Below are 26,918 nucleotides of genomic sequence, written 5' to 3' on the forward strand. Positions count from 1 at the left end.
CATCATTACACGTAACAGTGCATTGGTCATAGAGATATGGATTATAACAATGGTTTTGGCACTGAGCAGATCTGACGCTCTATAGATCACACAGAGCAACATTTTGGCACTGAGCAGATCTGACGCTCTATAGATCACACAGAGCAACAATTAGGCCACAACTTGTTGAATACCTCTCTTGAACCTGGAATCAATTCATGAATTGCAGGGTTTGTTTATGGTTTATGGGGGTTTAACGTCTCAAAGCGACTCAGGCTATGAGAGACGCCGTAGTGAAGGGCTCCGGAAATGTCGGCCACCTGGGGTTCTTTAACGTGCACTGACATCGCACAGTACACGGGCCTCTAGAATTTCGCCTCCGAATTGCAGGGTTGCCTACTGTGCAAGCACACTTCAGATATACAGTATCTCGCACTTTAAAGGAGGTACTGGATAATACTCAAGAATATTTATTCCAGTAGCACTCCCATTTCAAACACCAAGTTCACAGAACCTTGAGTATTCTGCGGAAATAATGAGCCGTCCAGACACATGGCGCCTTTCCAGTTCTGGCAGGAGGTCACGGAAGTAAAACTGTTGGAGTCGTGGCAAGTTTGATTTCACAAACATAGGTGCAAAAGACACTTCAACAACAATTTCAGCTTCTATACTCCACATGTAAAAATAATAGAGTTCACTGCCTGTGCACAGCATCTGCAGCTGAACTTGGCCATAATAACCATTCGGCCCATTTTCAGACAGCATGTACTTTCCATCAACCTCAACGTCGTGCCTTCCAGAACGCACAAGGTCCAGACAGTTCATCACATGCGGACACTTTATTTCTAGCACAGCGGCAGCTGCCTCAAGGAGGCCATCGGGAGACGCATAGAGCCAGGGCATATTCGGACATAATATTGTGCCGCACCGTGTCACACTGTGCCCTGTTTTTTTTACAAATTGTGCACGAGCCACGGCTTCAAATTTCTGGCCATATTTCGTGGCTGCATTGCCAGTAAACGTGGGGCTGATTATGGCATTCACTGCTTTATCACTTGGTGTGCTGCTTTTTTTAGGTACTTTTCTCATGCAAGATGCTGTCAATCTAAGGCACCGTGCCATTAGCCAAAGTGGCGAATTTTGGCTCCTTGTTTCTTTCTCCAGAGATGCTGCAGCCTTTGGCGATAAGTTAACAAACTTGTTATAAAAGGCGCAGCATCGAAGGCAGCTGGCTGGTAAGTCACTTATGACTTCATGGCTGCCATGTGGTGCTGCCTCTTGCCGAAGTCTGCTGGGCTGCCGTGGTGCTGCATTGAACGTTGCATAAAGCTGTGTGCCTGGAAGTGGAATGAAAGAGCACACCACACTGAAACGAAAATGACTCTGTAACCTCGATCCAGATAGTCTACATTAAGAGGTTAAACTTTTTATGAGCTCTAAATATGCAATAAGGCTGACGTGCTAGCGATACCAAGTTAGGTTTTTCAGCCTGCCAAGACCTAGAAGCATTTTCAAGTAGCAGAGAAAATTGTACTACAAAACACGTGAGAGAAATCTGAGACCAAACGTGCATTTGGCTTTGCACAAAACCATGCATGGAAATATTTAGCATGTGCCATTTACTCAGCACGCAGCCAAGTAAGACAGCAGTTGAAAACAGCTGAGCACAATAATAGAATGGATGATACGTGGACTATTGAAGAGCTCGGGATATCCTGACTCCTCATGCATTTTCTTCAATTCCTCTTCTGATAGTGGCGCTTGAACAGGCACAGTCTTTGCCTGAACTTCAGGGTCGACTGTTTTTTCCTTCAACTTGAAGTTTATCTGGTCAAGTCTTCTGGGCTCAACGTTGCGTTTTGTACCTCTGTTACACTTTGCGGCAGCGTCTGTGCAGGTCCTTCCAGTGAAGCCACGAGAAACAGCACAGTCCACTTTCCACAGTACCGCTCCCACGTGGCTACACACTCTTGCCTGTCCAGCCATGCAGGAGCAACCAGCACGCAGAACTTCGCCTGTGCTCTTTGCCGACAGCCACACTTGATGTGGCCTGCTACTTACAGCCTGTGAAGGCGTCACTTCAGATTTTAGCATCACAATGTCATCACTCACTCTGTGTGCAAGTACTTTCCCCACCCGCCCTGACTGCAAGTAATTGTATGACTCTAATGATTTGTATGCTCTTACTTCAAGCAGGTCACATACTTTTGTCTGCACTAAGTAGAACACAATGTAGGGCCCCCTAATCTCTGGCCAGTCGCGCATGTCTTCTGACCAGTCTTTGATGTCATCTGGGTGGGTGTACGTCATGGTTTCTGCAAATGAAAAGAGCACATAATCACTGTTGGATTACTCTTCCATAATAGTTTCTAGATGTTCAATTAAGAAAACTGCTTTTTACTAAGCAATGCAAATCAGCTGTCTCAAGGAGACAATTTCAACAAAGCATTGTAATCATAACCTGTATCAAACATGATAAGAACATCATCTCTAAGTTATGCACATGTTGTGGGCAAACATTCTTTTCAACATAACCACTGCGAATTTCTCACTATGCCTTATGGCACACTTCATGAATAAAAAAAATGCATGCGGCCAGCCCACCTTGCCTTCTAGACATTATTAGTGGTTAAATGCCCAATGCAGTACCTTACCCTTTATCCAACTATGCAGTTAAATGAAGCAATGTACCAGTACACACAGCAATCTCGTAGCAGCCATTACTAGATACTAGCAAACTTTGCGGCAAAGAAACTTCCATTCAAAGACATTTTTCAAGGAACACTTTTCAGTCACACGAAGCATTATCACCACGCACCAACTTTCGCTTCTCCAGCCGTACGGCACGCAAAAAACGCGAGTACGTGTAAACAAACTCTCATTTCGCTGACATGAACACACGGGTGTGACAGCGACGTTTGCGTTTTTTACTCAAGAATATGCGTCCATTAAAGTACGCTCGGCATACCAGCACTAAGATTAAGTGCAAGCAAGAGCGTGCTCTTTCTTGCCGCCGTGGCGTTCACAGGTTATGCGAAAGCGGGTGCCATTCTTCTCGGTGTCTTAAATCGGCGTTACCCTGCGCGGGGGCTCGCTGGTCAGGACGCTTGACTGCTAATCACGAGGCAACGGGGTCGATACCGGACGCGGCGGCCACGTTTCCATCGGAACAAAACGCAAAGTTCTCGTGTACTGTGCATGTTAACGAGCCGCAAGTGATCGAAACTATCTGAAACCTTCCACTATGGCGTCCCTCATAGCTGAGGTCGCATTCGAACGTTAAATCCCTTAAACAAAAAAATGTCTCACCCCTAACGCTTCGTCTCCCAAAGATCGTTAGCGAGTTTCTCTCCTTGGCGACTAATACTATGTTACTTTTGCAACACATCATCCAAAAGCGCAACTATTCACTGATTACTTGGCTAGTTGTGCCCGCAGAATTAGTGTCTGCCAGAACGTTCACTTCCTCAAACCGGAGAGTGGCAACACTAAACAATAGCTATCAATGTGTCTCCGTTATGCGCATTATTAATACACGATGAACCTGCACCTGGGCTATCAGCCAAAAGATGACTCAAGAATAGTTTCGAACGTTACTGAATGCGCACAATGGATAAATTTGCTCCCGAATATGCGCAGCTTCGCAACTTGATGAAGCGTGGCTGCACACAAACACTGCTGCCCACAAAAGAATGAGTACGCAGTAAAAACACCACTGATCAGCACATGTCGCGACGAACTCGACGCACTCGACGAGGCGCTGGCATCGCGGGCTTCGTTCTCGGTGCCCATCACGATCGCGTTATCAGAGACCACCTAGTTGCTATTCACGCCCCGCGCAGGGCAAAGGCAGTGGACAACACAGCAACAAAAACAAACGGCAAAAATCAGGGATGCTGAGCGGTCACAGAAACTTTGGTTGCACATGCGAAGCGAGGCAGTAGTAAATTTGCTGTCACAGCTCAAAATGGCGCTCATACTTCTTTTTGACGTTAGGCGGCGCCAAAATGCTAACATGGCGCCGCGCAGAAGGGGGATTTTGAAAAGGTCTATAGGTACAGATGTTGTGCGGTCTCGTACGTTTTTTCTCGTCCTCTGCAACCGTTTCATTGAAACACCTGGCTATATTGTGTTCTTTTGTTTCGCCGCAATGCCCAAATATGATAAAAATGTTACTAATGATCAAAATTATTGACAAATCTAGTGGGGTATCAATGCAAGGTACATTTCAGGAAACGATTAAGAGCATTTCTGATCTCGGTAAATTTTTTTAGGGCTCATCGTGATCGTCATCGTCAATAACAGCATCAACAGAACAATTACGTCGGCTTCCGAACAAAAGCCTCTCCGAATAATCCCAAATTACTACAGTTTTACACAATCCGTGGTCGCTTTATCTACTCAATTACCTGCCGCCCTACCTGGCCCTTTAGCTCAGTTTCCGCCTCTAGCCATCATAAATCCGGTATCCTTATAGCATGCCCCGTCCAAGTCAATGCCTTTCTCTTGATATCAAAGAGGATACTATTACCTTGGCTTTTATATTTCATCGGCGCTGCTTTCTTTCTGTCTTCTGACGTGGCCTCAACAAATTCCTTTAATTAACTTCAAGCGCGTGTCATTAGTTAAATTTCAGCTCCTATGTTAGCGTTCGTGCTTCGGCAGTAAAGTTGGGCAATAGCAGTGCTCAAGAATTTTGCCGGTTGGTTTGAGCGAAAGAAAATAAAATCTCCTCAGGAAAACACAGTCACCGCTATAGGTGCCAGTAACGTTGAAAATCATACTAAATCGCAAAGTAATTGGAGGAAGTTTGGTGAGCGACAGTAAAAGGTTTGACGGTGGTGTTGGTCCGGTGATTTCCAGAAACTGGATGCACCGCTTGAAGGCTTCTGGGTGATATGACTTGCAGGCGAAGCGATTTAGTGAGAAACGAACTTTTATACAGGCTATTTACAGATGGGTACAAACAAAGGTCAGTATACGGCCACAACTATCCGCGGTCGGCCTAGCCGACCGCCTGCACAGAGGCGAGGGACACCGCGTCCCAACAGTCAAACTGGCGCGCCTTGCACCAGCTCTCAACGGTCACTCCCTCCGCACTCGGCCAGACCGAGCGCCTGCCAGCTAGGAGTAGCTAGCGACAAAAGCACACGGGCGCGGCTCCCTTTGCGGGTACACCCCGAAGATGTCTGCGCCCCTTTCCACACATAAAAATAAACTGCTAACTGCGGCTCATCAGTTTTGACGAATAGGAAAGCTCAGAACTGATGTCAGCGTTTTCCCTTATCCCCGAGTTCCACCATAGGTGGTTTCGCAATCCTTCGCAAAGGGGACAGGGGTCCAAAGTCGAGGCCGGCAGATAGCCCCGCCGTCCGGAGCGGCGAAGGAAACCGCAAGGACGAATGGGGAGACAAACCAAAAAGACATGAGTCCCCTTCTAACGGCGTGCACCAAAGCAAAACAAAATAAAACAAAACCGGACGCGCAGCCTAGGTCACTGCCCTCTCGCGGAATATTCGCAACACATGCACAAAAAGATGCGACAGTGCGCCGAACCCTACACCTTCCCCCCAAGACTCGGTTAATCTATTCACAGATAAGCCGAGACAACAAACAACAAAAAGGGTTCGGCAAGTGGCGGTTGAGTACCTCTGCACGAGCAAGCAACCGGAGCCTGCGAGACCGCATGCTGCGACCCGTCGTCACACACTCACACCCATCCCGATGACAGTGCTAATGACAATGCTAATGGACAATGCTAATGACAATGCCAATGACAAATACTCTCACTCTTGCAACTAAGACAGCACATCATTCTCGGGGCACTCAAACATCTGTAATATGCAAACAAAGACAGTTCCGAGCTGTTTATATCACACTGTCCGTAATCACTGAAGCACACAAGGTAAAATCAGCATAACTGCCGCACAAGAACATTCGGTCATGTCCATGTCTGTAGTCCCTGAACACTGAGTCCTGCCAACTCTGGATCCCCCACACCCACCTACTGCATCCGCGCTTACTCGAGCCTTTTGTTTCATCTCGAGACGTGCCACCAAGGCTAGCCGTGTTGCATACCTGCGCACGGGTCCTTGTTGGGACATGCCGAGGCCTGTTAAAGGTGGAGTGGGCATGGCCAACGCAGCCAGCGATTCAGCGTTGTCCTCCCGGGTCGAACACGCACACCCACCGTCTACGACCGAATATCGGTGCGGCACAGGCGGTCAGCGCAGTGACATCAGGCGGTCAGCGCAGTGTCACTGCGCGGACAGCGCAGTGACATCAGCGCAGTGACAACACAACTTCTGCGCTGCCCAAACTAAACACGCGCACTCTTTTTCGGAAGCGCTGTACACTTCCTCTCTACTGGTCAGTTTGCGGCTGATGTACAGAATTGGGTGTTCTTCATGGTTGTAGCCAATTTGGCTTAAGACAGCACCCAGTCCTCTGTCGCTGGCATCACACTGGACTATGAACTCTTTCCCATAGTCAGGGGTCCTGAGCAAGGTTCGGGACACGAGTGCTTCCTTAAGGCTTTTGAAGGCGTTTTCTTTTTGGTTATCCTAACTCACGTTAGTAGGTGCTCCCTTTCGCAAGGCGTCAGTTAAGGGACTAGCCCGCTGTGAGTGGCTAAAAATATATAGCTGGTAGTATCCAACTAATCCCAAAAAAGAGCGAATGGCGGTTTCGTCCGTGGTTGCGGAAATGCTGCGATCGGGGCAATCTTTAACTCGGATGGGCTGCAAGTTCCATGGCCTACAACATGGCCTAAGTACGTCACCTGAGCGCTACCAAATCTGTACTTTTCCGCCTTCGGTGTCAGTCCGGCCTGTCCTAAACTGGAAAACACGGTCTTTAGGTGTTCTAGATGCTCTTTCCAGGTTTCCGAAAAAATAGCGACATCGTCTAAATAAGGAAGTGCAAAGCACTGCATGTCCTTCAGCACGATGTCCATGAGTTTCGAGAAGCTGTAGAGGGCATTCTTCAACCCAAAACTAAGCATTAAGGGTCGAAAGGTGCCCGCTGGGGAGATGAAAGCGGCATACCTGCTCGCGCTTTCTGAGAGGGGTACTTGCAAATATCTCCGTATGAGTTCGAGAGTGGAAATGAATTTCGCGCCGCTCACCCTTTCTATCCTTTCCTCTATGTTGGGAATCCGGTATAGCTGATCCCTGGTAATTGCATTCATCTTTCTATAATCCACGCAGGGACGAGCATCTTTCCCTGGGGCCTCAACAAGAATTAGCGGTGAGGTATAGTCACTTTCCGCTGGCGCTACAACCCCTAACTCCAACATGCGATGAATTTCCGCGTCTATTATTTCTTTTTGCCGCGGTCATACCCTGCAGGGTTTCGACCGTAGCGGCACATTAGATGTGAGCTCAATTTCGTGCGTCAGGAGGTGTGTCTTTCCTGGGCGACTGCTAAATATGTCAGCGAATTCGCTCAACAACTGCTTTAGCCTGTCGACCTGGGTCCCACTTAGGAAATCTGTATTCACGGAGAGAGCCAGAATGTTCTCCACGTTGTCACTAGCGTCCGTACCTCCCTTCCAACCCTGACTCTCGCTGTCCAGCTCTTCTGGTTCATTTAAAGTCAGATTGACGATCCCGCTGCGTTCCACGAACGGCTTCATCAGATTGCAGTGGTAGATTCTCACCTGCTTTCCCCTGCCTGGAACACTTAGCGCGTTATTTGTCTCCTAAAGTTTTTGCAACACTTCCACTGGACCATCCCAGTGAACTTCCAGCTTGTTTTTTCTCGATGACCGGAGGATCATCACGCGATCACCCGCGGTGAAACCTCGAAGGCGCGCGTTTTTGTCGTAATAGACCTTGGCGGCCTCCTGGGCAGCTTTCATATTTCGGTTTCCTAATTCCCTCGTGTTGTTAAGGCGGTACAGCAGCTGAAGCACGTACTCAACCACTGTCTGGTTCTCTCCTGTCCCTTCCCACATTTCTCTCAGCATTCTGAGGGGAGAGCGGAGGGCTCTTTCGTGCACGAGTTCTGCTGGCGTATACCCCGTAGTTTCGTTGGGGGCTGTTCGTAAAGCGAAAAGTGTGGCCGTCAGACAATCCTCCCAATCTGTTTTATGTTCATAACAAAGAGCGCGTAGCACCCGCTTCAGCACCGAATGCCATTTCTCTACACAGTTGGACTGCGGATGATACACCGAGCTGTGTAACAGTTTTATTCCGCATCTTTCTAGGAACGTGGTCGTCAAGGCGCTTGTAAAGACTGTCGCCTGATCGGCTTGGATTTCGGCCGGAAATCCTATTCTCGCGAACACTGACAAAAGGGCGTCAACTATTTCTGTGGAGCTCAAGTCCTTTAACGGAATTGCTTCGGGAAATTTTGTGGCTGGACATAGCATAGTAAGCAAGTATTTATAGAGTGATTTAGTTTTACGCACAGGGCGTACTGTGTCTATTACAAGCCGGTGGAAGGGTTCCGAGATCAATGGAACAATTTTCAGTGGAGCCTTCCATATCTCTCCCGGCTTTCCCACGCGCTGGCACGCATCGCATGATTTTACGTAGCGTTCTGCATCTTTGAAACAACCCGGCCAATATTATTCCATTAATAGCCGATCTTTTGTTTTATTGATTACCAGATGTCCTGTCCAGCCATGTCCGTGGCAGAGACTCAGAATGTCCGCTCTGTATTTTTCGGGCACGACCAGCTGATCAAATGTTTTGCCTTTTCTGTCCTGGTAGTGTCGGTATAGTAAGCCTCCCTCCTCATGCATCGTTATGTTGCGTCTCGCGATGCCCTCTTTAGCTGTAAGGTGCAGTCTTTCCAAAGTGGGATCCTGCTTCTGTTCTTTTGTTAGGGACTCCCTGTTCACCTGCAGAAGGCGATCAAAACTACGCGATGTTGGAGATAAAACGGATCCTTCAGCGTTTTCTGATTCCTCTACCGACTTAGTGGTTGAAGTCCCTCGTCGCTCATTTGCTCGGTCAGCTGTCTGGCTTTCATTCCTCGTTGGTTCACTTCCCTCCTCATTTGATTGCAACGATATGCTGGCTGGTGCGTCTCTGGCTGCCTGAGGTTCGGGAATCTGACTTAGTTGAGATGCGAGCTGACGAGTTTTCGATCTTGTCAAAGCTTGTATCACCCCGCTTCCGAGTTTCTGGCCTCTCTCGCGTAGCAATTGGTCTGATCGATTCGAGAAGAGGTAAGGATATTGAAGTGGCACGGCCTTCGAAACTGCTGCCTCAGTGATTAGCTCTCCAAACGGTCCACAAATTATCACTCTAGCTATGGGAAGGCATACACTGTGTTCTTCTACTGCCTGTTTTATCCACGAGACTTCTCCCGTAAAATCGTCCACTGACACGTAAGACGGGTGAACAACGTCCATCGTCGCGGCGCTATCACGAAGCACCCTGCACGGTTTCCCGTTAACGTGCAGCTCGTGCAGGTATGGCTTAAGGAGCTCTAGATTCTCGGCGTTATCCTCGACGCACGAGAACACCAAACGTTGCTTTGTACACTTGGCTGCAAAGTGCCCGACACCATTGCAGTTGTAGCAGCGAAATGGCCTACGAGCCTCAAACTCTTTTTTCGCGGCTTTATCTGCTCCCTGTCTCTTCGCCTGTCCTTCACGCTTTTCTGGCGCTACCTTCGTTGCCTCTGATTGCTCCGAACTTCTAGCACTTCGCGTCTTTCTGCTAGGCCCTTTATCTCGCATCGCGTTTCGAGCGTGTCACGCACCCTCTTCAGTGCTCAACCTTCTGCGCGAAACGTACTCCTCTGCTAGCTCAGCGGCTCTTTCAACTGTGTCGACTCTTTCGCTGTCTTGAACCCACAGTTTCACCACTTGGGGAATGCTTCGGTAAAATTGCCCAAGGCAAAAACACTCGATGATTTTGTCTCGGCTTTCGTAAACCTCGGCTCCTTCAGCCACTCTAGTAGATTCGTCTTTAGGCCATACGCGAAATCCGGATAGGCCTCGCTATCGTTTTTCATTGTGCTCCTGAAGCGCTGTCGGAAAGCTTCCGCAGACAGCCGGTACCTTTTTAGTAGGCTGGCTTTGACTTTTTCGTAGTCAGCTGCGTCTTGCGTGCTAAGTCTCGCTATGACTTCAGCTACTTCACATGGCAAGAGTGTCAGAAGCCGTTGCGGCCATGTACTGCGAGCAAAGTTCTCCCTTTCGCAAGTTCTCTCAAAGTTTCCCAGGTACAATCCTATGTCCCTTCCGCTTTCATAGGGCTGCATGAATCTGTCCATTCTATATGATTGTAAATCGCTTGCTCTTTCAGGAGATCCGGCTCTCGTACAGTCGCCTTTTTCCGATTTTCATTTTCAAGCTGCAATCGCTTTAGATTTCTTTCCTCTTTTTCAGCTTCCCACTTTTGCCGTTCCTTCTTTTTTTCCCATTCCGTTTCCCTTATTCTTTTTTCCTCCTGATCGGCTTTCTCTCTACGTGCTTTTTCTTCCCGTACCAAATTCCACGTATGTAACAGCTGATAGTCCTCTACGTGTTTTTGAATTGTCTTGCATATTTCAGGTTTTGTAATTTTGCTCTGTACTTCTATTTACAGTTCCTCGCATAACAACAGCAAATCCGGCTTTGACAACTTCATAAGGTCCATGACAACGCTTTCTCCGCTTTGGCAATGCTGTCTTCAAAATTTCGTGAGGTTACTCTTTCTCAATTGACATACACTTCCCAGTGATTCTAGAATATTCTCTCAAAATCTGAAGCCTCGCGAATCCTATAGCAAAATGCCGAAACGCTTACCGGTTGAGAAAGCACGTTGTCGCACAGTCCATCCAAGCTGCTGCACACCAGTTGTTGGGGATGAGGGGTCCTTGCGTGAGCTGACTCTTTCAGCGCCGCAGGTCCCTTCTACGAATGACGTTGTCGGACTTGGTTATGAAGGAAACTGTACAGGGGGTCTATTTACATTATTTACAAGATATAGGAACCCATTTGAGGGTGGCGGGGGAAGGCCGGAGGATCTGAGAAGATCTGAGGATGACCGAGGATTCCTTCTCACGGCACTCGTCGTCCGGTTTTAAAAGGATCCGGTCCCTAGGATTCCCCAGGTTCGAGGAGGTCTTCGACAGGTTGGGCGGGGCTTAACTTGCGCTGTCAGACACACACACACACACACACACACACACACACACACACACACACACACACACACACACACACACACACACACACACACACACACACACACACACACACACACACACACACACACACACACACACACACACACACACACACACACACACACGCGCGCGCGCACGCACGCAGGCACACGCACACGCACACACGCACACGCACACACACACACACACACGCACGCACGCACACACGCGCACACACACACACACATGTCTCGCCGGAGAGAGAGGGTGCCGCTGGACCATCGCCCCCACCAGAGAGAGCGTTGTCTTCGCGTCCGAACGACAGTTCTCACGCTGTCAAGCCAGACACGTCTTCCGGAAAGTCCGAATGGGCGAGGCGCCGGTGAGACGGCACAATAGAATGGGTAAGCCACCCCTGTTCGGGTTGGCGGTCACTAACTGCCTCCGTAGCAATGTTGTTTACAAACGGCGGCAGAGTCGTCCGTCTCGAATCCAATAACCCAAGCGAGGACAGGCCGTGGGAACCAAGATCCCTATCGTCGTGCAGAGACCCCGGCTGCAGGTGTCCCCGGGCGGACTACGCAGCTAACCCCGACGGGCTGTCGCCAGAATCCTTACAGCGGGGTGAAAATGCACAGAGCGTTAATATGGACCGTGACGAAAACAAAAGTTGGCGAGCGCTGCATTCTGCTGCATTGGAGAAATGCGAAAGCGTTTCCGTTTGAACGTCAGCAACTTTTTTTTGCATGCCATCGCTGTCACGTGAAGCTTATCACGTGACACTTGGATGACGTTGGAAACTTTTTTCAAGTCGTTGCCGTCACGTGGCACTTATCGCGTGACGCTTGGATGACGCCAGCAACTTTTTTTTGCAAGTCATTGTTGTCTAACATCAGTACTTATCACCAACAAACTTTATCGTATACACACTACAACGCGTTCACTTCGTGCCCCTCTAACACGCCTGGACTAGTTTCACCCAGAAGCCATTTTAGCCGAATGATGCTCCACCTCAGGGACATTTAAGATGAAAGAGACTTTCTACTGGACTGGTTTCCGCTTTTGATACGGTGTGTATCCTTGCCGCCCTTTTAGTTGTGTTTTCTCCTCTGAACCGGTGGCGAAGTGCAGCCACTAGCTTAGGTATTTGTAAATAATTTGTATATAGCCCCTTCTGTACATAACCTAGTATTGCAAACACGATGTTGGAAAAGAAAAGACCCTTTGAGGCATATGCGTTGCGTGCCGGCGTGGCACACAGAGGACCTGCAGGTTCGAACTGCAATGCCGGCGAACTTCTTTCTTCGAGTGAGCTCACATGAGCGGACACGCTCTGATGACGCGCTCTGCTGCCAGGTCCTGTACACGCCCCTCATAAGACAAGAAATACCTCCGCAATAAAAATCTCGACCGCCTGAACCGTATGTAATCCCTGGATTTTGAGTGTAGGCACTAGAGAAAGGCTGTGCGGAAGAGCAAATTGCTTAATGGCGGCCATTGCTCTTGTGGTTTCGTACTTTCCATTGCGAATGTGCTCGGTTAGCACGCCTTACTATTTGCCGCATTCCGTGAAAGGTTATAAAAGACAAAGCTCGGTGGCTTTTGCTGTTTTGAACACCTTATACAGAAGCACTCATCCAACTGAATACAGATATGTACTAGCGGTTCAAGCGGCGCTAAGAGTCGTAATAACAGACGTCATCACGCAATCCAGTGCCATCCCACGTCTCATGGACCAGTAGGCATTTCAAACTGCACCCCATTAATATATAGATAATGGCGACCAGCATAATGCGCTCGGAGCTCCCAATATTATGCATAACTTCACTTCAATGTCACTATTTAAAGAGTGAGGCCTTAATTGGTTTTTTTTTTCCTGCATGATTTTTCATTTTGTGTTTATTCACGATTCGTTATTATGGATGCTTTGCTTCACGGAAAGTTTTGTTTGGTACCAAAGTAAATATATTCACTATGTGCGACTGCATTGTATTCACTATGTGTGACTGCATGGGTCGGTGGTATATGTGCCGAACGTACAATGTAAATGCCTATGATTGCTTAGTTAGCTTGTCAAACACAAAGCATGCACAGAGTTCTCGTTTCTAGTCACGTTTTTATTTTGAACAAGTTTCCTTTCAACTTCGACTAATCCAAAGATTGCATTGCTTTCATCTGTACAGTCTTCCTGTTGCAAATGGGTTCTTTATTATCTTTATCAACTAAGATTTTTAAAATCGTTATGGAGTTCCTGTCGATGGATGTACGAAGCAAAAAGAAATTACGCTCACTGAGTACGCTGTTCTGATGTTCTGCGTCGCATATTCAGAGCGATGACGTTTGTTTACCCCGTCTGATATTACAGAGAGCGCTGCACATGAACACGAGCGTTGGAGGAAGAACATTTTCACATCTACAGGGTGTGTAAAGAGCTGTCATCATGCGATTGTTGGCGATGCATTTATGGTCCCTAGAAGAAGTGAAGCGCGAGTGTTGTGTGGCTGAAAGCGTTCGTAAGCAAAGGGCATGCCGCTCGTGCACTCCAGAACATAGAAACAGTGTTCTACGTACAGTGGTATTACTGCGTATACAGGCCGAAAATACACATTATTTCGCTACTGACTATGTGGCGGCAGATGTGCTATTTATTTGGCACATTTACGAACACATCTTGTGTTCAGTTGCTAGTTTCTGAGGCCGCCATTGATTTCGGGAAGACGTATCTAAAGAAAGATAAAAAAGCAAGCAATGCACGCTACATGATGTTATTGATTGCGTTCTCATCTAGCGAACACAAAAAGCTTCCGGCCTCGTAGGAAACCGTTTTTGGCAGGCCCAACCCTTTCGAGGTAGAGCACTTTCGAGGTAGAGCACCTGACTACGATAACGACCGACATGCTACGTAGCGGAGCGTGTTCGCGAGTTTTATTATACGCATATATTGTAACTAAGCATCTTTAAGTGATGAAATAATGGCGCATTAATCTCCCTTTGAAAAAACCACAAGAAAAACATTCCCCTATGCTGCTTTGCTTCGGCGCGCACACACACACACACACACACACACACACACACACACACACACACACACACACACACACACACACACACACACACACACACACACACACACACACACACACACACACACACACACACACACACACACACACACACACACACACACACACACACACACACACACACACACACACACACACACACGCCCGCGTGCCCGCCAAAATAAACAGTGCACGCTTCTGGTGTCACACTGGGGCCACGTTCGTAGGATTAGCATACTTTCACAACTGAGTGTATAAGGAGAAGTGAGGGAACTGTGTTATTGGACTACTTCAGCTACTCCTTTCCGCGCAGGAAAGTAATTTGTACCCTTACTAGAAAATCTAGGCAGCCGTGCTATGAGTAAATGTGGGTCTCAAATAGAAATGCTTTTTAATGTAAAGAAATATGCATTTACGCAAGCGGAAACTTGACTAAACGCGAAAGCAAATCCTTGCCATGGCGTCACCACGCTTAAAGCATCTGAAGTGTTTGGGAGGCTGCGTTATCGAACGCGCTCCAGTTTAGAGTTTCCCGATGCCAAGGCCATCAGCGTCATTCGAGCACAAGCGGGAAGGGACGCAACTGCGAGGGTAAGGGTGTCTGAAGCAAGAGCACTAGCTTAAGGTGAAAAGCAGCGTAGTTCCAAGAAAACATGCAAAAGCCAGGTGCTCTGGTTCCGCGGCTTCCTTACTGGATAGAAACGTAACTACTGTGGCTCTGCACTCCTGGAACTTCTTGCCGTTTCCGCTTTGTATGTTGGCTTCCAACTAAACACGCGCGCAACGGGGACTCATGAAAAGTATAAGAAGCCAGACGGAGGGGCGAAGAAAATCAGTCATTAGCAAAGATCTGTTGCAGAACCAAAAAGAGCAGTCCAGAACAAGTCGCGTGGAGCAAAAATAAGCGTCAGCAACAATGAAGGTGTGTTTTCATATTTTTTAACTTCTGAGACTTTTGTGATACCTACCACAGTTAATTCTATGTGGCTACCTGCCTATACACTGGTATTTGTGCCTAACCGCATTTTTCTCAATCAGACATGACGTTTTATTGAACCTTTATTTGTAATCTGGGTAAATAGAAAAGTATTTTTCAGTCCATTCAACGATTTCTGAACTTCGTAGTTCATATTTACGAGCGCTGCAGCCGTGTCAAAACATGGGATATGTTTGATATATCTTGGAACTGCAAGAGAACCACAGGGCAACGATATGTAAAAGAAAGTTCAGTATTCAACGTTTCCGCATCCACATGAGACCCGAGCTCTTTTGTCAAAAACAAAAAAGTCCGCTATTTCCCATTCATTTAAACTTGGTCGGCACTCTGAGGTTTGTTTTCGTTTTATTCTTTCCTAGCAGATGTGTTTTTCGCAAATACTGTACTGGATATTTAGTTACAATATGCAGGTGAATCAAAGAATACATCATCATCTTTTGCAATTTTGGTGTAACGCAAAACACGAAGCTTGAGAAAAAACAGTAATTTAGCACGAGCCTTGCGAAATATTAGTAGTTCTTCATTTTAAACTTTCATATTCACTGATGATGTCTAGTCATTCGAAGGTTTCTTTTTTTGACGAAAGGAGCTATTTTCTCATAGACGCCTCGATTTGATATAATTTTCCCTGTACAATATAAATGCTGCTCTTTATTAATGCTCAAGCCCTTTCAAAACCCAGGCTTATTATTTATTAAGGATTCAAACTGAACTAAATTCAAAACAAATACAAATGAAAGGAGGCTGCAATGGTTCTACATCTGTGGCTGCATCTGAAGTCCTTCTCGACTTGATGATTTTAAGATATTATCACGGCACCAAAAATTGCTCTACGTCAGGAGTTGAGACCTCACGATACTAATTTAGGAATAAAGAAGTGAAGGACAATTTTAAGCGGAATAAAGTCATTATTCTAACCAGGGTAATAAATGCTTTCTCTTGTCACTTCAAATGTAGATATTCGCCATCGCTGTTGTCACCGCCCTTGTGTCCTGTGCCGTCTTTGCCGAAGATGCTACAAAAAACAAGGACAGCAAGAAGGACGAGAAGAAAGACGTTGAGGCCCGCGGAGGCATCCTGGGTGGCGGCGTAGGACTTGGCGGCGTCGGAGGTTACGGTGCAGGCATGGACCCAGGGCTGGTCGGTGCCGGTCTCGGTGGAGCTGGTCTTGTTGGAGCTGCTATTGGCGGAGCTGGTCTTGAGGGTGTTGGTCTCGGGGAAGCTGGTCTAGCCGGTGCCAGTTACGGCGGAGCTGGTCTCGCTGGAGCGGGTCTCGGAGGCGCTGGCCTTGCCGGTGCTGGCCTAGGTGGTGCTGGTCTTGCCGGTGCGGGCCTGGGAAGTCCGGCCCTCGTCGGCACTGGAGTCGCGGGTCCGGGAGTCGTGGGCAGTGGAGTCGTTGGCACCCCACGTCTTGTCGGAGCGGGAATAGGCAGTGGAATCGGCGGTGGTTTCCAGTCAGGCTACGGCTCCTCTGCCGGGGGCCGCCAGTCAGGATTCCAGGGCGGCGCCTCCGGGCACAACCAGGGATCGGGAGCTTTCGCCGGTGGAGCATCGAGCAGCAAGGTCAACGCCTTCAATAACAACCGTGGCTACAGCCACAGCTCCGGTTTCTCAGCCAGCGACAGCAAGACCTTCGGCTCAGGCCACAAGCAGGGTTCATCTGGATTTAACAACGGCGCTTCAGGACACCAGGCCGGCTTCGGGCAGTCCTCTTTCGGAAAGGCTGGCGGAGTTGGTGCTGGTGGTGTCGGTCTGCATGGCTGAAAGTAAGTATTTGTGTTTGGTACAGCAGCCTTGCTTCAATGGCATATGGAGCCTTCAACAAATTGGGCAGATAGCAAATAATAAATGTTTAAATTTGTCGAGTGCTTCTCTCTAATGCCCGGAATAGAACTCGCTCGCGTTTATGTTCATTTTTAGAAGTATTTAAAGTATGCGGTGCATCACTGCTTGTAGTTTCCCTAATTAGTTCGAGGAATTGGCTTCGATTGATGATGCAGAGGTGCATACCGATGTGCATTTTGAAATTATAGCATTATTGGGAAAGCCTGCGCGCTACCCATGTCTTAGCTAATAAGACTACTGATTTACCTAATGGGCTTTCCTCTCGCTGTCTGCGGAAATGTCATGTTAGAATATGTAATTACATAGTTTTCAGAACAAACTAGACATTATCATTTGCAATGTTCATAATATTCTTGTTTCTGTGGGGAAAGCTTTCATGATATTGATTTATAGCTTAAGGGTGACTAGAACCTTTTTTTTTGCAGAATCTCTTGGAATCCAGCCCGGCATGTGTGAAAGTTCCGCACGGAAGCGCAATCACATAGTCGTCATTTCTGCTAATAAAGTTGCTGCCTGATTCATATTTCTCGTGGTTGAGTCATGTAAGCCTTCAGTGGTCGTTGTCGAATTATGAAAGGTGTATTCATTTTATCGTGTCTTTTGTGCCAGCATTCATTACCGGCGCGGCATTTCTTTTCCTTCTTCTGTGTGCGGTAGGATACAATATTCAAGCACAACTGAAGCGGAACGAAACTACCTGCTGCTGACGAGTAGGAAATTATTGAAATGCCGCGATTTTCTGACACCTTTCCTGCGTAAGAACAATGATTGTCTTCTCAGCGCTTAAGTACTGGCGGGGCTGCATTAGAAAAATTAAACTGTAGTAGAATGGAAAGTTGGGCGAGTTGGTATGCGTTCATTTTGGGTGGAAAAAACAGCGCGAAAGGGACGGAAGACAAAGAAAAAGGAAACCACACGGACGAGCGCTGACTCACAACTATTTTTTATTCAGAAAAAGACAGACATTTATATTTAAAAAGTCACATGACCTGACGTCACATGACCTGACGTCACTGTATTTCTGGGCATGTGCGCGAGTGACGTCAGGTCATGTGACTTTTTAAATATAAATGTCTGTCTTTTTCTGAATAAAAAATAGTTGTGAGTCAGCGCTCGTCCGTGTGGTTTCCTTTTTCTTTGTCTTCCGTCCCTTTCGCGCTGTTTTTTCCACCCAAAAAGAAAAATTAAAAAATGAACTAATAAAAACGCCTGTATTCGCGTCCTTTAAATTACTTTAGGAAATCGTCGCTACCAAAGTATAAATTTTTGCCATGAACACTACCAGAACGTGGTAAGAAACAAGGCGCACACATCAGTAAATTTAGCTATGGCCAGCCTTTCGCATGTTTTTTTCAGGTATACAGAAACAGTACCGCCAACAAATAATAATAGCCAGGTAAAATCACAAGTTATGAAGTTTTATGATGTGAACAGAGTGTGGGGCACTAATTTTATACTATCAAGCTTTCTTCACATTTCTTACAGAGCCGACGAGTTGTACGATCTCTATCGCCAAAGCTCCCTCTCAAAATGCATATAATGGACCGCCTAAAAATGTCTAACTTTTATTTACTTGGCTTGTCGGCCAGCTGTGCCCTTCCTTCCGCGAACTTTGACGTGAATGGTCAAAGTTCATCAAACTGACATCGCACAACACACGGGGGCCTTAGCGTTTTGCCTCCATAAAAACGCAGCCGCCGCGGTCGGGTTCGAACCCGGGAACTCCGCATCATTAGCCGAGCGTCCTAACCACTGAGCCACCGCGGCGGGTGCGGTCTGCTTGCAGTCGTCGTTTTCAAGCAACACCTGTCTTTACAGCGAATAGCCTCACTCGCGGCGCCGTTATACGTTTTTTTTCCTAACAGGTTGCCGGCTACGGTAGTTAATTGAACAGCGTGACGTCATTGCGCAAGTAGTCACGCTGTGAACTACGTAGAAAGAATAACTGATGAGGATAGTTACTTCTCCTGCATGCCCTATGAGATATCTAAGATTAAGGGCGCATTTTATTTTTTTTTAAACATTGCTAGCAAGCCTGTGCTCCCCACTGTGCCCATTTCGTTTTATTCGACTGCAAGCAAGGAAGCTTTCTCATAAATTTATCAGGATGTCACAAGCAGAAAATTGACGTTGCTTCCGGGTGTACCTGCGCATTGTTCGTAGAAATGCTTGGATTAAGTAACTGAGCAGGCAAGGGTAGGCATATGAGGGGCTTGTTACAAGATGCATATGAATGAAGCCAAAAGTCGTCGAAAGCGAGGAACGGAAAGGGTGATTTTTTTTTAAATTGTTGTTTTTTTCCTTGTCATAATGATTGTTGTCATTTTCGTTCCATAATGTGTATTTGGAAAACGACTGAACAACTTTATTATAAGCTAAATTCAATTACGGACTAGAGAAATAAACCAAGAAGGTTGAATCCCATTAATACGTCAAATACAAAAACTCAACCATTACAAAGAGAGTTCACTTATGCTCTCCTTGATTTCGATGACTGTGGCCTTCCTTCTTATGTGTGTCGTAAGAGCTCATTTCCATACCCGTGCCAACTCTATAGCTAAGAGCCCTGGCAGCCCTGATGCTGTAGGGAGCAAAATAGGGTTCTCACACAGTTGCCGCCCTCATCTTTCTATCACGTTCTGGGTGGCACTTGCGGTATTACAGGACGTTCCACGTCTGCTGCTATGGTCGAGGGTGGCACTACTGAACGCTTTCAAAGCTGGCTACACGCAACACAAGTTTACTCGAAAGCAGAAGGTCGGAAAGCTGCCGCGATAACTCAGTTGGTAGAGAACCGTATGCGACATGCGGAGGTCGTTGGTTCGGATCTCAGGGACGGTATACGGTTGCCTTTTATTGTACTTTCTAATAAAATACATTTTACGTACAAAATGATTACGCTACTAATTTTCCATTTATGAACATCAGAAACAATATATAATTAAAAAGAAACATTTCTGTTCTGAGAATCACTCGGGGCGCCCTGCTCACGGATGCAGCGCCCCATGTTTATGCGTTTCTGTGTGTATTTTTTGGCTCCTTGGCTGAACTGTAAAATTTGACTGCAGAACAAAGGGACGAGTCTCAGCCGCTACTTAGGATAGTGTTCTTTAGCTAGCTTGGCGGTGCATGGAGACGTCTTCGAGAAGCGCAGTATTCTACGAAACCGGGAGGGGTATCCTTCGTTAAGGTCCCCACCGGAAGCGCTTCCGCACGCGGGAAGCAACTACTCATCCGCGTTGCGCCCTTTTGTCCCAACTCTATGGCGCCGGCGCCGGATGCGCGGATGTTGTCTTCTGCGGCTTTCCTGGATGGACAAGTCTGTTCCTGCGGCAGCTTCACAAGGGGACAATGACCGCTCGTCACAAACAGCGGAGACACGGGGTACGCGCTTTGTCGGACAGGCGGCGTTCGCCCGCTCAATATGCGCGCGAGGGTTCCTGAGGTTTTTGACTAATGACAACTTAAGTCTGCCTCTGAGACGGTTTTCTGACAAACTTGTGTATATATTATGTTTGCCTTTTATGGGCCTGTAAGTATGTCGAAGCGCCGGAAAACGAGGCTGTTCGCTAAGCTAGTGGAGAGTGAAATTACTTGTGTAGTGTTGGATGGGGAAGACATCTTTCTCGTATCTTTGATTTGCTGTGTAGTCCTTTCCCGAGGCTTGATTGATCGAGCGTTTGGGAATTTACCCAGTTGGTTGTTGTCCCCACTGAGGGCGGGGACATAGGGATTATAAGAGGCTGTTTTGGGGGAACCGAGGGATGGTTTTGTCAGATCTTTTTTCGAAGCAGTCATATGTAAATAGTTTTTTTTTTCATGTTGTTCTTCTGTTCTGTTTATTTTTTTAAAGTTATAAATAAACAGTTACGCTCTCCCGAAGTTTTCTTCTAGTAATGTGATCGAGAAAGTCCGAAACTGGCGGGCATTCTGCATCCTTTCAGAATCATTTCTTTCCTTCTCATTAACAAGAAGAGAGAGGGGAGGAAGATCGCAGGTGTTACCTTACAGACTATATTCACATTCAGATTTGGCGGGCGGCAGGAGGGTGCTGCGTGGCAGCCTTGGACCCCCCACCCCCTCCACCCCCCACCATACGCCATACGCTGCAGAAAGAGAGATGAATAGGGGGCAGCGCACCGCGCTTCTCTAATAGGTGCGGCGAGAAGCGCCGATAAAAGTCCCCTCCTCCACGCCTTGGAGAGGGGTCATTACAGTATTGTCTCGCTGGTGGGGCCGTGACCATATGTGACCACCGATGATGATGATGATACTGGCTATCCCTTTGTATCGGGAGATCAACGGCACTAAAAACCGGATCAAGCCAAGAAGTTAACAAAAAATAAAAATTAAAGAATAAAAACACCTAACGCACGCTCATGGCACGTTTTGGTCCCCTGAGCCTTCAAGGAGCGTGACCGTGTCGTGTACGCCACCAATGTTCCAAACGTCGCTTGGTTCGCTCAACCAGCTTCCATTGCGGTGGCTCGTCCGGTCGGCGAAAACCGAGTGCCATCGCTAGTGCCCCGGGGCTGTTGGATCCGCTGATCGCGTCAGGTGGCATGGAGCCTACTGAGGAATTGTCCTGTGCATATGAAACCGATGGGTGTAGGCCTGCACATTCCAACACGATGTGCTCAATGGTTTCATCAGCGCTTCCGCAAAGTTGACACGTCGTGCTCATACCCTCCGTGTACATTGCTCGAAGACATCGGGTGCGAAGCACAGCACTCCTAGCTTGGCAAAACAGTCCACTGCCCCTAGTGTTGTCATATAGGGGCTCTTTTTCGACCTTCGATTTCCCTTGTTGGTAAACGGCCAGGGCTGGCTTCTCGCGGGCCGTCTGCTGCCAACGACGCTGCTCCTCGCATCGCACTTGTTCTCGGATCGTTTGCCGTCCGTTGGGTTGTAAACTTGAAGTAAGTGAGGGGGGGGGGGCACCACTCCGCATTTATCGGCCATACTCTTGGTGCGACGGGGCCACTTGGTGCTGACCCACCTCAGGTGGACATACTTGAACACTTCCCGCGCCCAGCGGCCGTCCTGCATTTCGCTAAGACGGCGCTAGTAGCTCAGTTTGGCTACGGCTTCCCGTGCCTCAAAGGAGGACCACCCCAGATCACCCTGTACCGCCTCGTTCGGCACACTGCGGTGAGCTCCCACGGCCATTCGTCCCACCCCTCTCTGCCGTGTCTCCAAACCTTGGCGAGTCACGGAGGATAAACAGATGACTGCGTTGCCGAAGGTAAGGCCTGGCACCGCCACCGCCTTCCATAACGATCGGGTGACTTCAAAACGGTTGAAAGCCCATAAGGCGCGTGAGCTCAGGAAAGCCCGTCGTCTGATGGCCTTCCTCCGGAGTTGCTTCTCGAAATCCTGTACATAGTTTCAGCCCGCCGAGATTTCTGTTCCCAGGTATCTGTAGGACGGCAACCAAAGGACACTGCTGTTCTGAAGATGCAGGGGTGGGGTCTCTTGACCGCTGTCCTCGGACGCCTCCGGCGGGAACCTGACTGCTGCAGACTTCGTGGCGTTGAAACGGAGCCCGAGGCCATCGCCCTCAGATGAGCATGTGTCTAGGAGTTGTTGCGCGCCATGGTTGCCTGCATCGACACGCTGCGCAATTGACGTGGCATGAATAAACTATCAGAAGAGGGCTGATGCGGGCTGGTTGGTAAATACCGATGGAAAAAATGTAATAGCGCTTAAGATGGTACGAAGCGAACTGAACACATATTTCCGCTAATTAGCAGACAAATCATTTATTGCAGCATGTGAGGCAGCATATAAAGGAAACATGGCAAATAAAAACAACCAGAAAAACCAAGCAACCACACAGCCGGGAGAAATTATTAAGAGTAACTAATTAAGAAATGAATATTCTTGTGAGAAGAGAGCTATCAATGGGCTCCTGATGCACGTGTCGTTAGTTTTGTGCATATTATGGGCCTGGGAAATGCGCTTCGAGGATCCCTCTTAATATCTGGCGATGATAGCATTCCGATGCAAAACCGCTCTACAACCGCTCTACAAGCACAGTGTATGGCTAGATGGTTCCTGCGTGGCCTGTTCTCTGTATCTGTGACGTGATCACGTGGCCGATCGTTGACGCAGCGTCCCGTCTCACCGATGGTAAACAGGCCGCATGACATCGGAATCGTATATGTCACACCAACCGTACTGAACCAACTACTTGTGTTGCTGTGGAGCTTATAGCTAATAACCTCAGGTTTTGTAATTTGTAATTTGTAACGACCAAGTGTGTTGGTTATACTTGACGCGGCCCTGGAAGGACCTTCTGCCTTTTATTTTTGTTTATTTGTTTTTAAAGGCGGTCAACTCTTAGATTGTCAAGCGCGTGATCGCAAAAGCATGCATAAAAGCAGCGTTGCAGAGGTCATGCATGTGGGCATCAAACGAAAGTCAGTTTCCACGCTCAAGTGAAAAGGGTCTTCACCTGAGCTCGACACAATCTTGAGTCGAGCGTAACGGAGTCCCTGCTTGCCGAATGCAGAATACGAAGGAACAAGCACACCAGTGCTGACCAACCAGTCAAGGAGAAAACCTACTGCATCCTGCACGTTCAAAAGCCTTACAGAACCTGAAAAAAAATTGTAAACAAAGCGGCCGTGAGGTTTCCGCCCGTAATAAACTATGTGGACTGTGCGAACCAGGGAACCAAGAAGGAAGGGAAAAAGGCTTTCAGAAAAAGACCCCGAAGTTCGTTGACTGTAGCGTCGGTGTGGCATAAAAGATTCCGACGTCATCCACCCATTTTTACATCGGTGAAACGGGGTGCTGCACTCACGATTGACTATGTGAGCACGCCAAACATATAGAGAACAAGACACGTACAAACCATGCCCTGTGCTGAGTACAAAAATTGTGAATCTTTTTTTTTTTTTGCATCGGACCACTATCATCGCTGGATATAAAGAGGAGACCTGGAAGCTTATTTCCGAGGCCTACAATTTGCACAAAACCAATGACACGTGCTTCAGCAGACTGTTGATAGCTCTATTCCCATAAGAATATGTATTTCTCAATAATTGACGCAGATAACACCTCCCGGTTGTGTGGTTGTGTGGTTTCTCTTGTTGTTTTCGCTCACCATAGTTCCTTTACGTACTGCCTCACGTGCTGCAATAAACCACTTTTGCTAGTCAGCGCAAGTGTGTCTCGTTTCCTTTGTTTCATCTTAGGCGCTGTTACAGCCACTCTGCCAAAAAAATCTACACTTTCTTCGCTTTCAGTGATGACTGCCTTCTTTCATATGTTTGCGCTGAGTAGATAAGACGTTGAAGTCTGGTCACATTGCCCCATTAGTGGACTGAAATTCTGCACTCTGGACAGGATAAGCCAACAGCGTGTGTAGTTCAGGGGGCTGAAGGAATTTTTTAGATAATTTTTGCTTTCCAAATCTTTTCGCCCATAGAGATGATTAGGCAGTAAATACGATAGAAGCATCGCTAAAGGAAAAAAAAAACAGCAGCCGAAGCCATAAAACAGAATTTAAGCCTGTGAAATTGAAAGCATGCCAAGCCAATGGAAGTGGTTTTCGTTTTTTGGGAAGAAAATAACCTGAAACTTTTTGAGGCCATCGTCATGAAGGGAAAAGGGATGCGCCGTTAGTTATTCTTCACTGCCAAAACGCACCTATTAAATGTTCTAAAAATAAAGAAACAAGAATATTCAGCGCTTGTTTTGAATGTTCTTTGTGTTATCGTGTCTTCCCGCCTTAAAACATGAATCGGTACCAACTAGCCAAAATCGCAACCTTAAAAATGGTTTACCTGACATCGACGGGAAAAATGTTGCAATGCTCAAACGCAAGTATTTACTTGAAGGAAACCTCAAACTTTTCCTGTCTATATGATATATCTCTTCTCGAGCAGAAGCATCTCGCAGCCATGCATAAAAAGCGGCTGCTCTGCTCTAGTTAGTAATCGGTGGTAGCTTACATTACGGAAGGCATCGACTAAAGGCAGAAAAAAATGGATGGATTTTGGCAAGGTGAAAATAAAAGCGCAATAAGTACCTAGTTTCTTTTTAAAGTTCTGAGGGAAATTCAGAGCTTCATAAAATAGAATGAAAAGGGCGTTCATGACACAAAGAAAATTCAAATATTAAATTTTTCATGTGCAATTATAAAGCTTGCAAATCTTGAGCAGGACTCACCATCCGTGCCTCACTGACTAGCCACCTGCACTACAGCAGCAAAGTGTGCTGCTCAAGTGGGGACAGTTACCTTCGCAGTGCTCCTAGCGCTGCAGAGCAGAAGCAGTCATTGACAAGCAGCAGGTGCACTGCAAAATAATAAAGACATACAACTGCTCATTCAACTTTTGTAGCAGAGAGTCCGCAACACAAGAAATTAAGAAAGCCGCCACGGTGGGCCAGTGGTTATGTGTATCGCTTGCTGAACCGAAAAACGGGGGTGCGATCCCGGCCACGGCGGTCGCGTTGCGATGGACGCGAAATGCTAGAGGCCCGTGTACTGTGTGATGTCAGTGCAAGTTAAAAAAACCCAGGTGGTCGAAATCATGCGAAGCCCTCCATTTCAGCGTCCCGGTAGCCTGAGTTGCTTTGGGACCTCACACCCCGTAAAGCCTACACCAAGCAAGAAACTAACTAACGCTTATTGTTTCCCCCGAGCATGAGAGACCATACGACATGCATGACATGCTTTCTTTATATGCGTCATAAGTGAGCAGGCCTCCTCTTTTCTGCGTTATCATTAATACTGCTAGAGCATTAAGACTAGTGTAATTTTTTTACGTCTCACTCGTGCGTCACACCTACAACTGGCGCTATGCAGATCATTATTAATTTCTTCTGTGCTGCACGAATAATGTCTGCCGATAATTTTCTCGTGGAAATGCTTCGGTAACGTGTCTCTCTAAAGCCCTTGAAGTTCCGCGGTAGAAAGAAGGCAGGAAGATGCGATTTACAGGCGACAGATAAAAATTAAACAAGGAGCGGTAGGGTAGCCTCTCCAGTCCCCAAGCCAAGGTTTTAACTAGAGGAGTTTTCTTCTGGTCGGTCGTTGGGGTTGCGCTGACTGTCGAGGATCATGAAAGCTTGACTGCGATCAGTTCAAAATTTGCTTGCACGTAAGAACAGTCCTTGAAGGACATGGGACAATGCACTGATGAATCACTATAGCGAACAATGAATAAAGAATGTGCCAGCCAACGGTGAATCGCCCTTGCATGCTAAGAAATTTGAGCAGTAGCCGCCTCAGTAGCTCAGATAATGGTATCCCGTTTTACAAGTGGCCGCATGCCCCTAAATATTTTTGCGCTTACGGTAAGGCATCCCGGAGCACAGATAGCACCGAGGCTTCTCACCTTGCAAGGAAATAATGTAAGGCGCCTTTTTAGAAGCATGCGATGTGAAGGTGGCGTCAATAAGTAATTTAGTATGGAGAAATAGGTTTGGTTTATTGGGCTTTAACGACCCAAAGCGACTCAGGCTATGAGAGACGCCGTAGTAAAGGGCCACGGAAATTTCGACCACCAGGGGCTCTTTAACGTGCACTGAACATCGCACAGTAGACGGGCCTCTAGAATTTCATCTCCATCGAAATTCGATCGCCGCGGCCGGGATTGAACCTGCGTCTTTCGGGTCAGCAGCCGAGCGCCATGATCACTGAGCCACCGCAGCTGGTCAGTACAGAGAAATAGGAAAATACATCGTGCTTTTCCATTAAATCGATATGATATCATGAAAAAGATTTTGAAAAGGTCGAAATGTTACCAAAGCAAGATGGTCGTACATTTGGAAACAATCGGCTTTAGTTTCTATTTATTTCGCGATTCTCCCGTATTGTTTTTCATGAGACGCACAACTTCTATCGCACACGAAAACGTGCGCACAATGATTCTTGGTTATTGAATGCGTGTAGTTTTATGAGTTTCGGCTTT

The 26,918-nt window shown here is 47.3% G+C and overlaps 3 protein-coding genes across 3 annotated transcripts; 1 reads left to right on the top strand and 2 right to left on the bottom strand.

Annotated features, from left to right (window-relative positions):
• Positions 1–1,223: 1,223 nt before the first annotated feature.
• Positions 1,224–3,895, bottom strand: LOC144120641 (uncharacterized). Its single transcript, XM_077653257.1, has 3 exons — positions 3,693–3,895; positions 1,762–2,294; positions 1,224–1,316 (listed from the first exon to the last, which is right to left on the bottom strand). The coding sequence occupies exons 1-3, from the start codon at positions 3,769–3,771 to the stop codon at positions 1,224–1,226; spliced, it is 705 nt and encodes a 234-aa protein (XP_077509383.1). The 5' UTR covers positions 3,772–3,895.
• Positions 3,896–8,551: 4,656 nt separating this feature from the next.
• LOC144099136 (uncharacterized) lies at positions 8,552–9,343 on the bottom strand. The gene has a single exon (XM_077632236.1). The coding sequence runs from the start codon at positions 9,341–9,343 to the stop codon at positions 8,552–8,554; it is 792 nt and encodes a 263-aa protein (XP_077488362.1).
• Positions 9,344–14,969: 5,626 nt separating this feature from the next.
• Positions 14,970–17,595, top strand: LOC144099141 (uncharacterized). Its single transcript, XM_077632245.1, has 3 exons — positions 14,970–15,072; positions 16,105–16,913; positions 17,418–17,595. The coding sequence occupies exons 1-2, from the start codon at positions 15,067–15,069 to the stop codon at positions 16,909–16,911; spliced, it is 813 nt and encodes a 270-aa protein (XP_077488371.1). The 5' UTR covers positions 14,970–15,066; the 3' UTR covers positions 16,912–16,913; positions 17,418–17,595.
• The last annotated feature ends 9,323 nt before the right edge of the window (positions 17,596–26,918 follow it).

This window comes from Amblyomma americanum, chromosome 1 (genome assembly GCF_052857255.1).
Source record: "Amblyomma americanum isolate KBUSLIRL-KWMA chromosome 1, ASM5285725v1, whole genome shotgun sequence".
NCBI lineage: Eukaryota > Metazoa > Arthropoda > Arachnida > Ixodida > Ixodidae > Amblyomma > Amblyomma americanum.

Coding starts and splice junctions, on each gene's coding strand:
- LOC144120641 (XM_077653257.1), bottom strand. CDS start 3,771: ATGGGCACCGAGAACGAAGCCCGCGATGCCAGCGCCTCGTCGAGTGCG. Junction 2,295..3,692: donor GCGACATGTGCTGATCAGTG/GTGTTTTTACTG, acceptor TTTCATTTGCAG/AAACCATGACGTACACCCAC. Junction 1,317..1,761: donor CAGTCGACCCTGAAGTTCAG/GCAAAGACTGTG, acceptor TTCCACTTCCAG/GCACACAGCTTTATGCAACG.
- LOC144099136 (XM_077632236.1), bottom strand. CDS start 9,343: ATGGACGTTGTTCACCCGTCTTACGTGTCAGTGGACGATTTTACGGGA.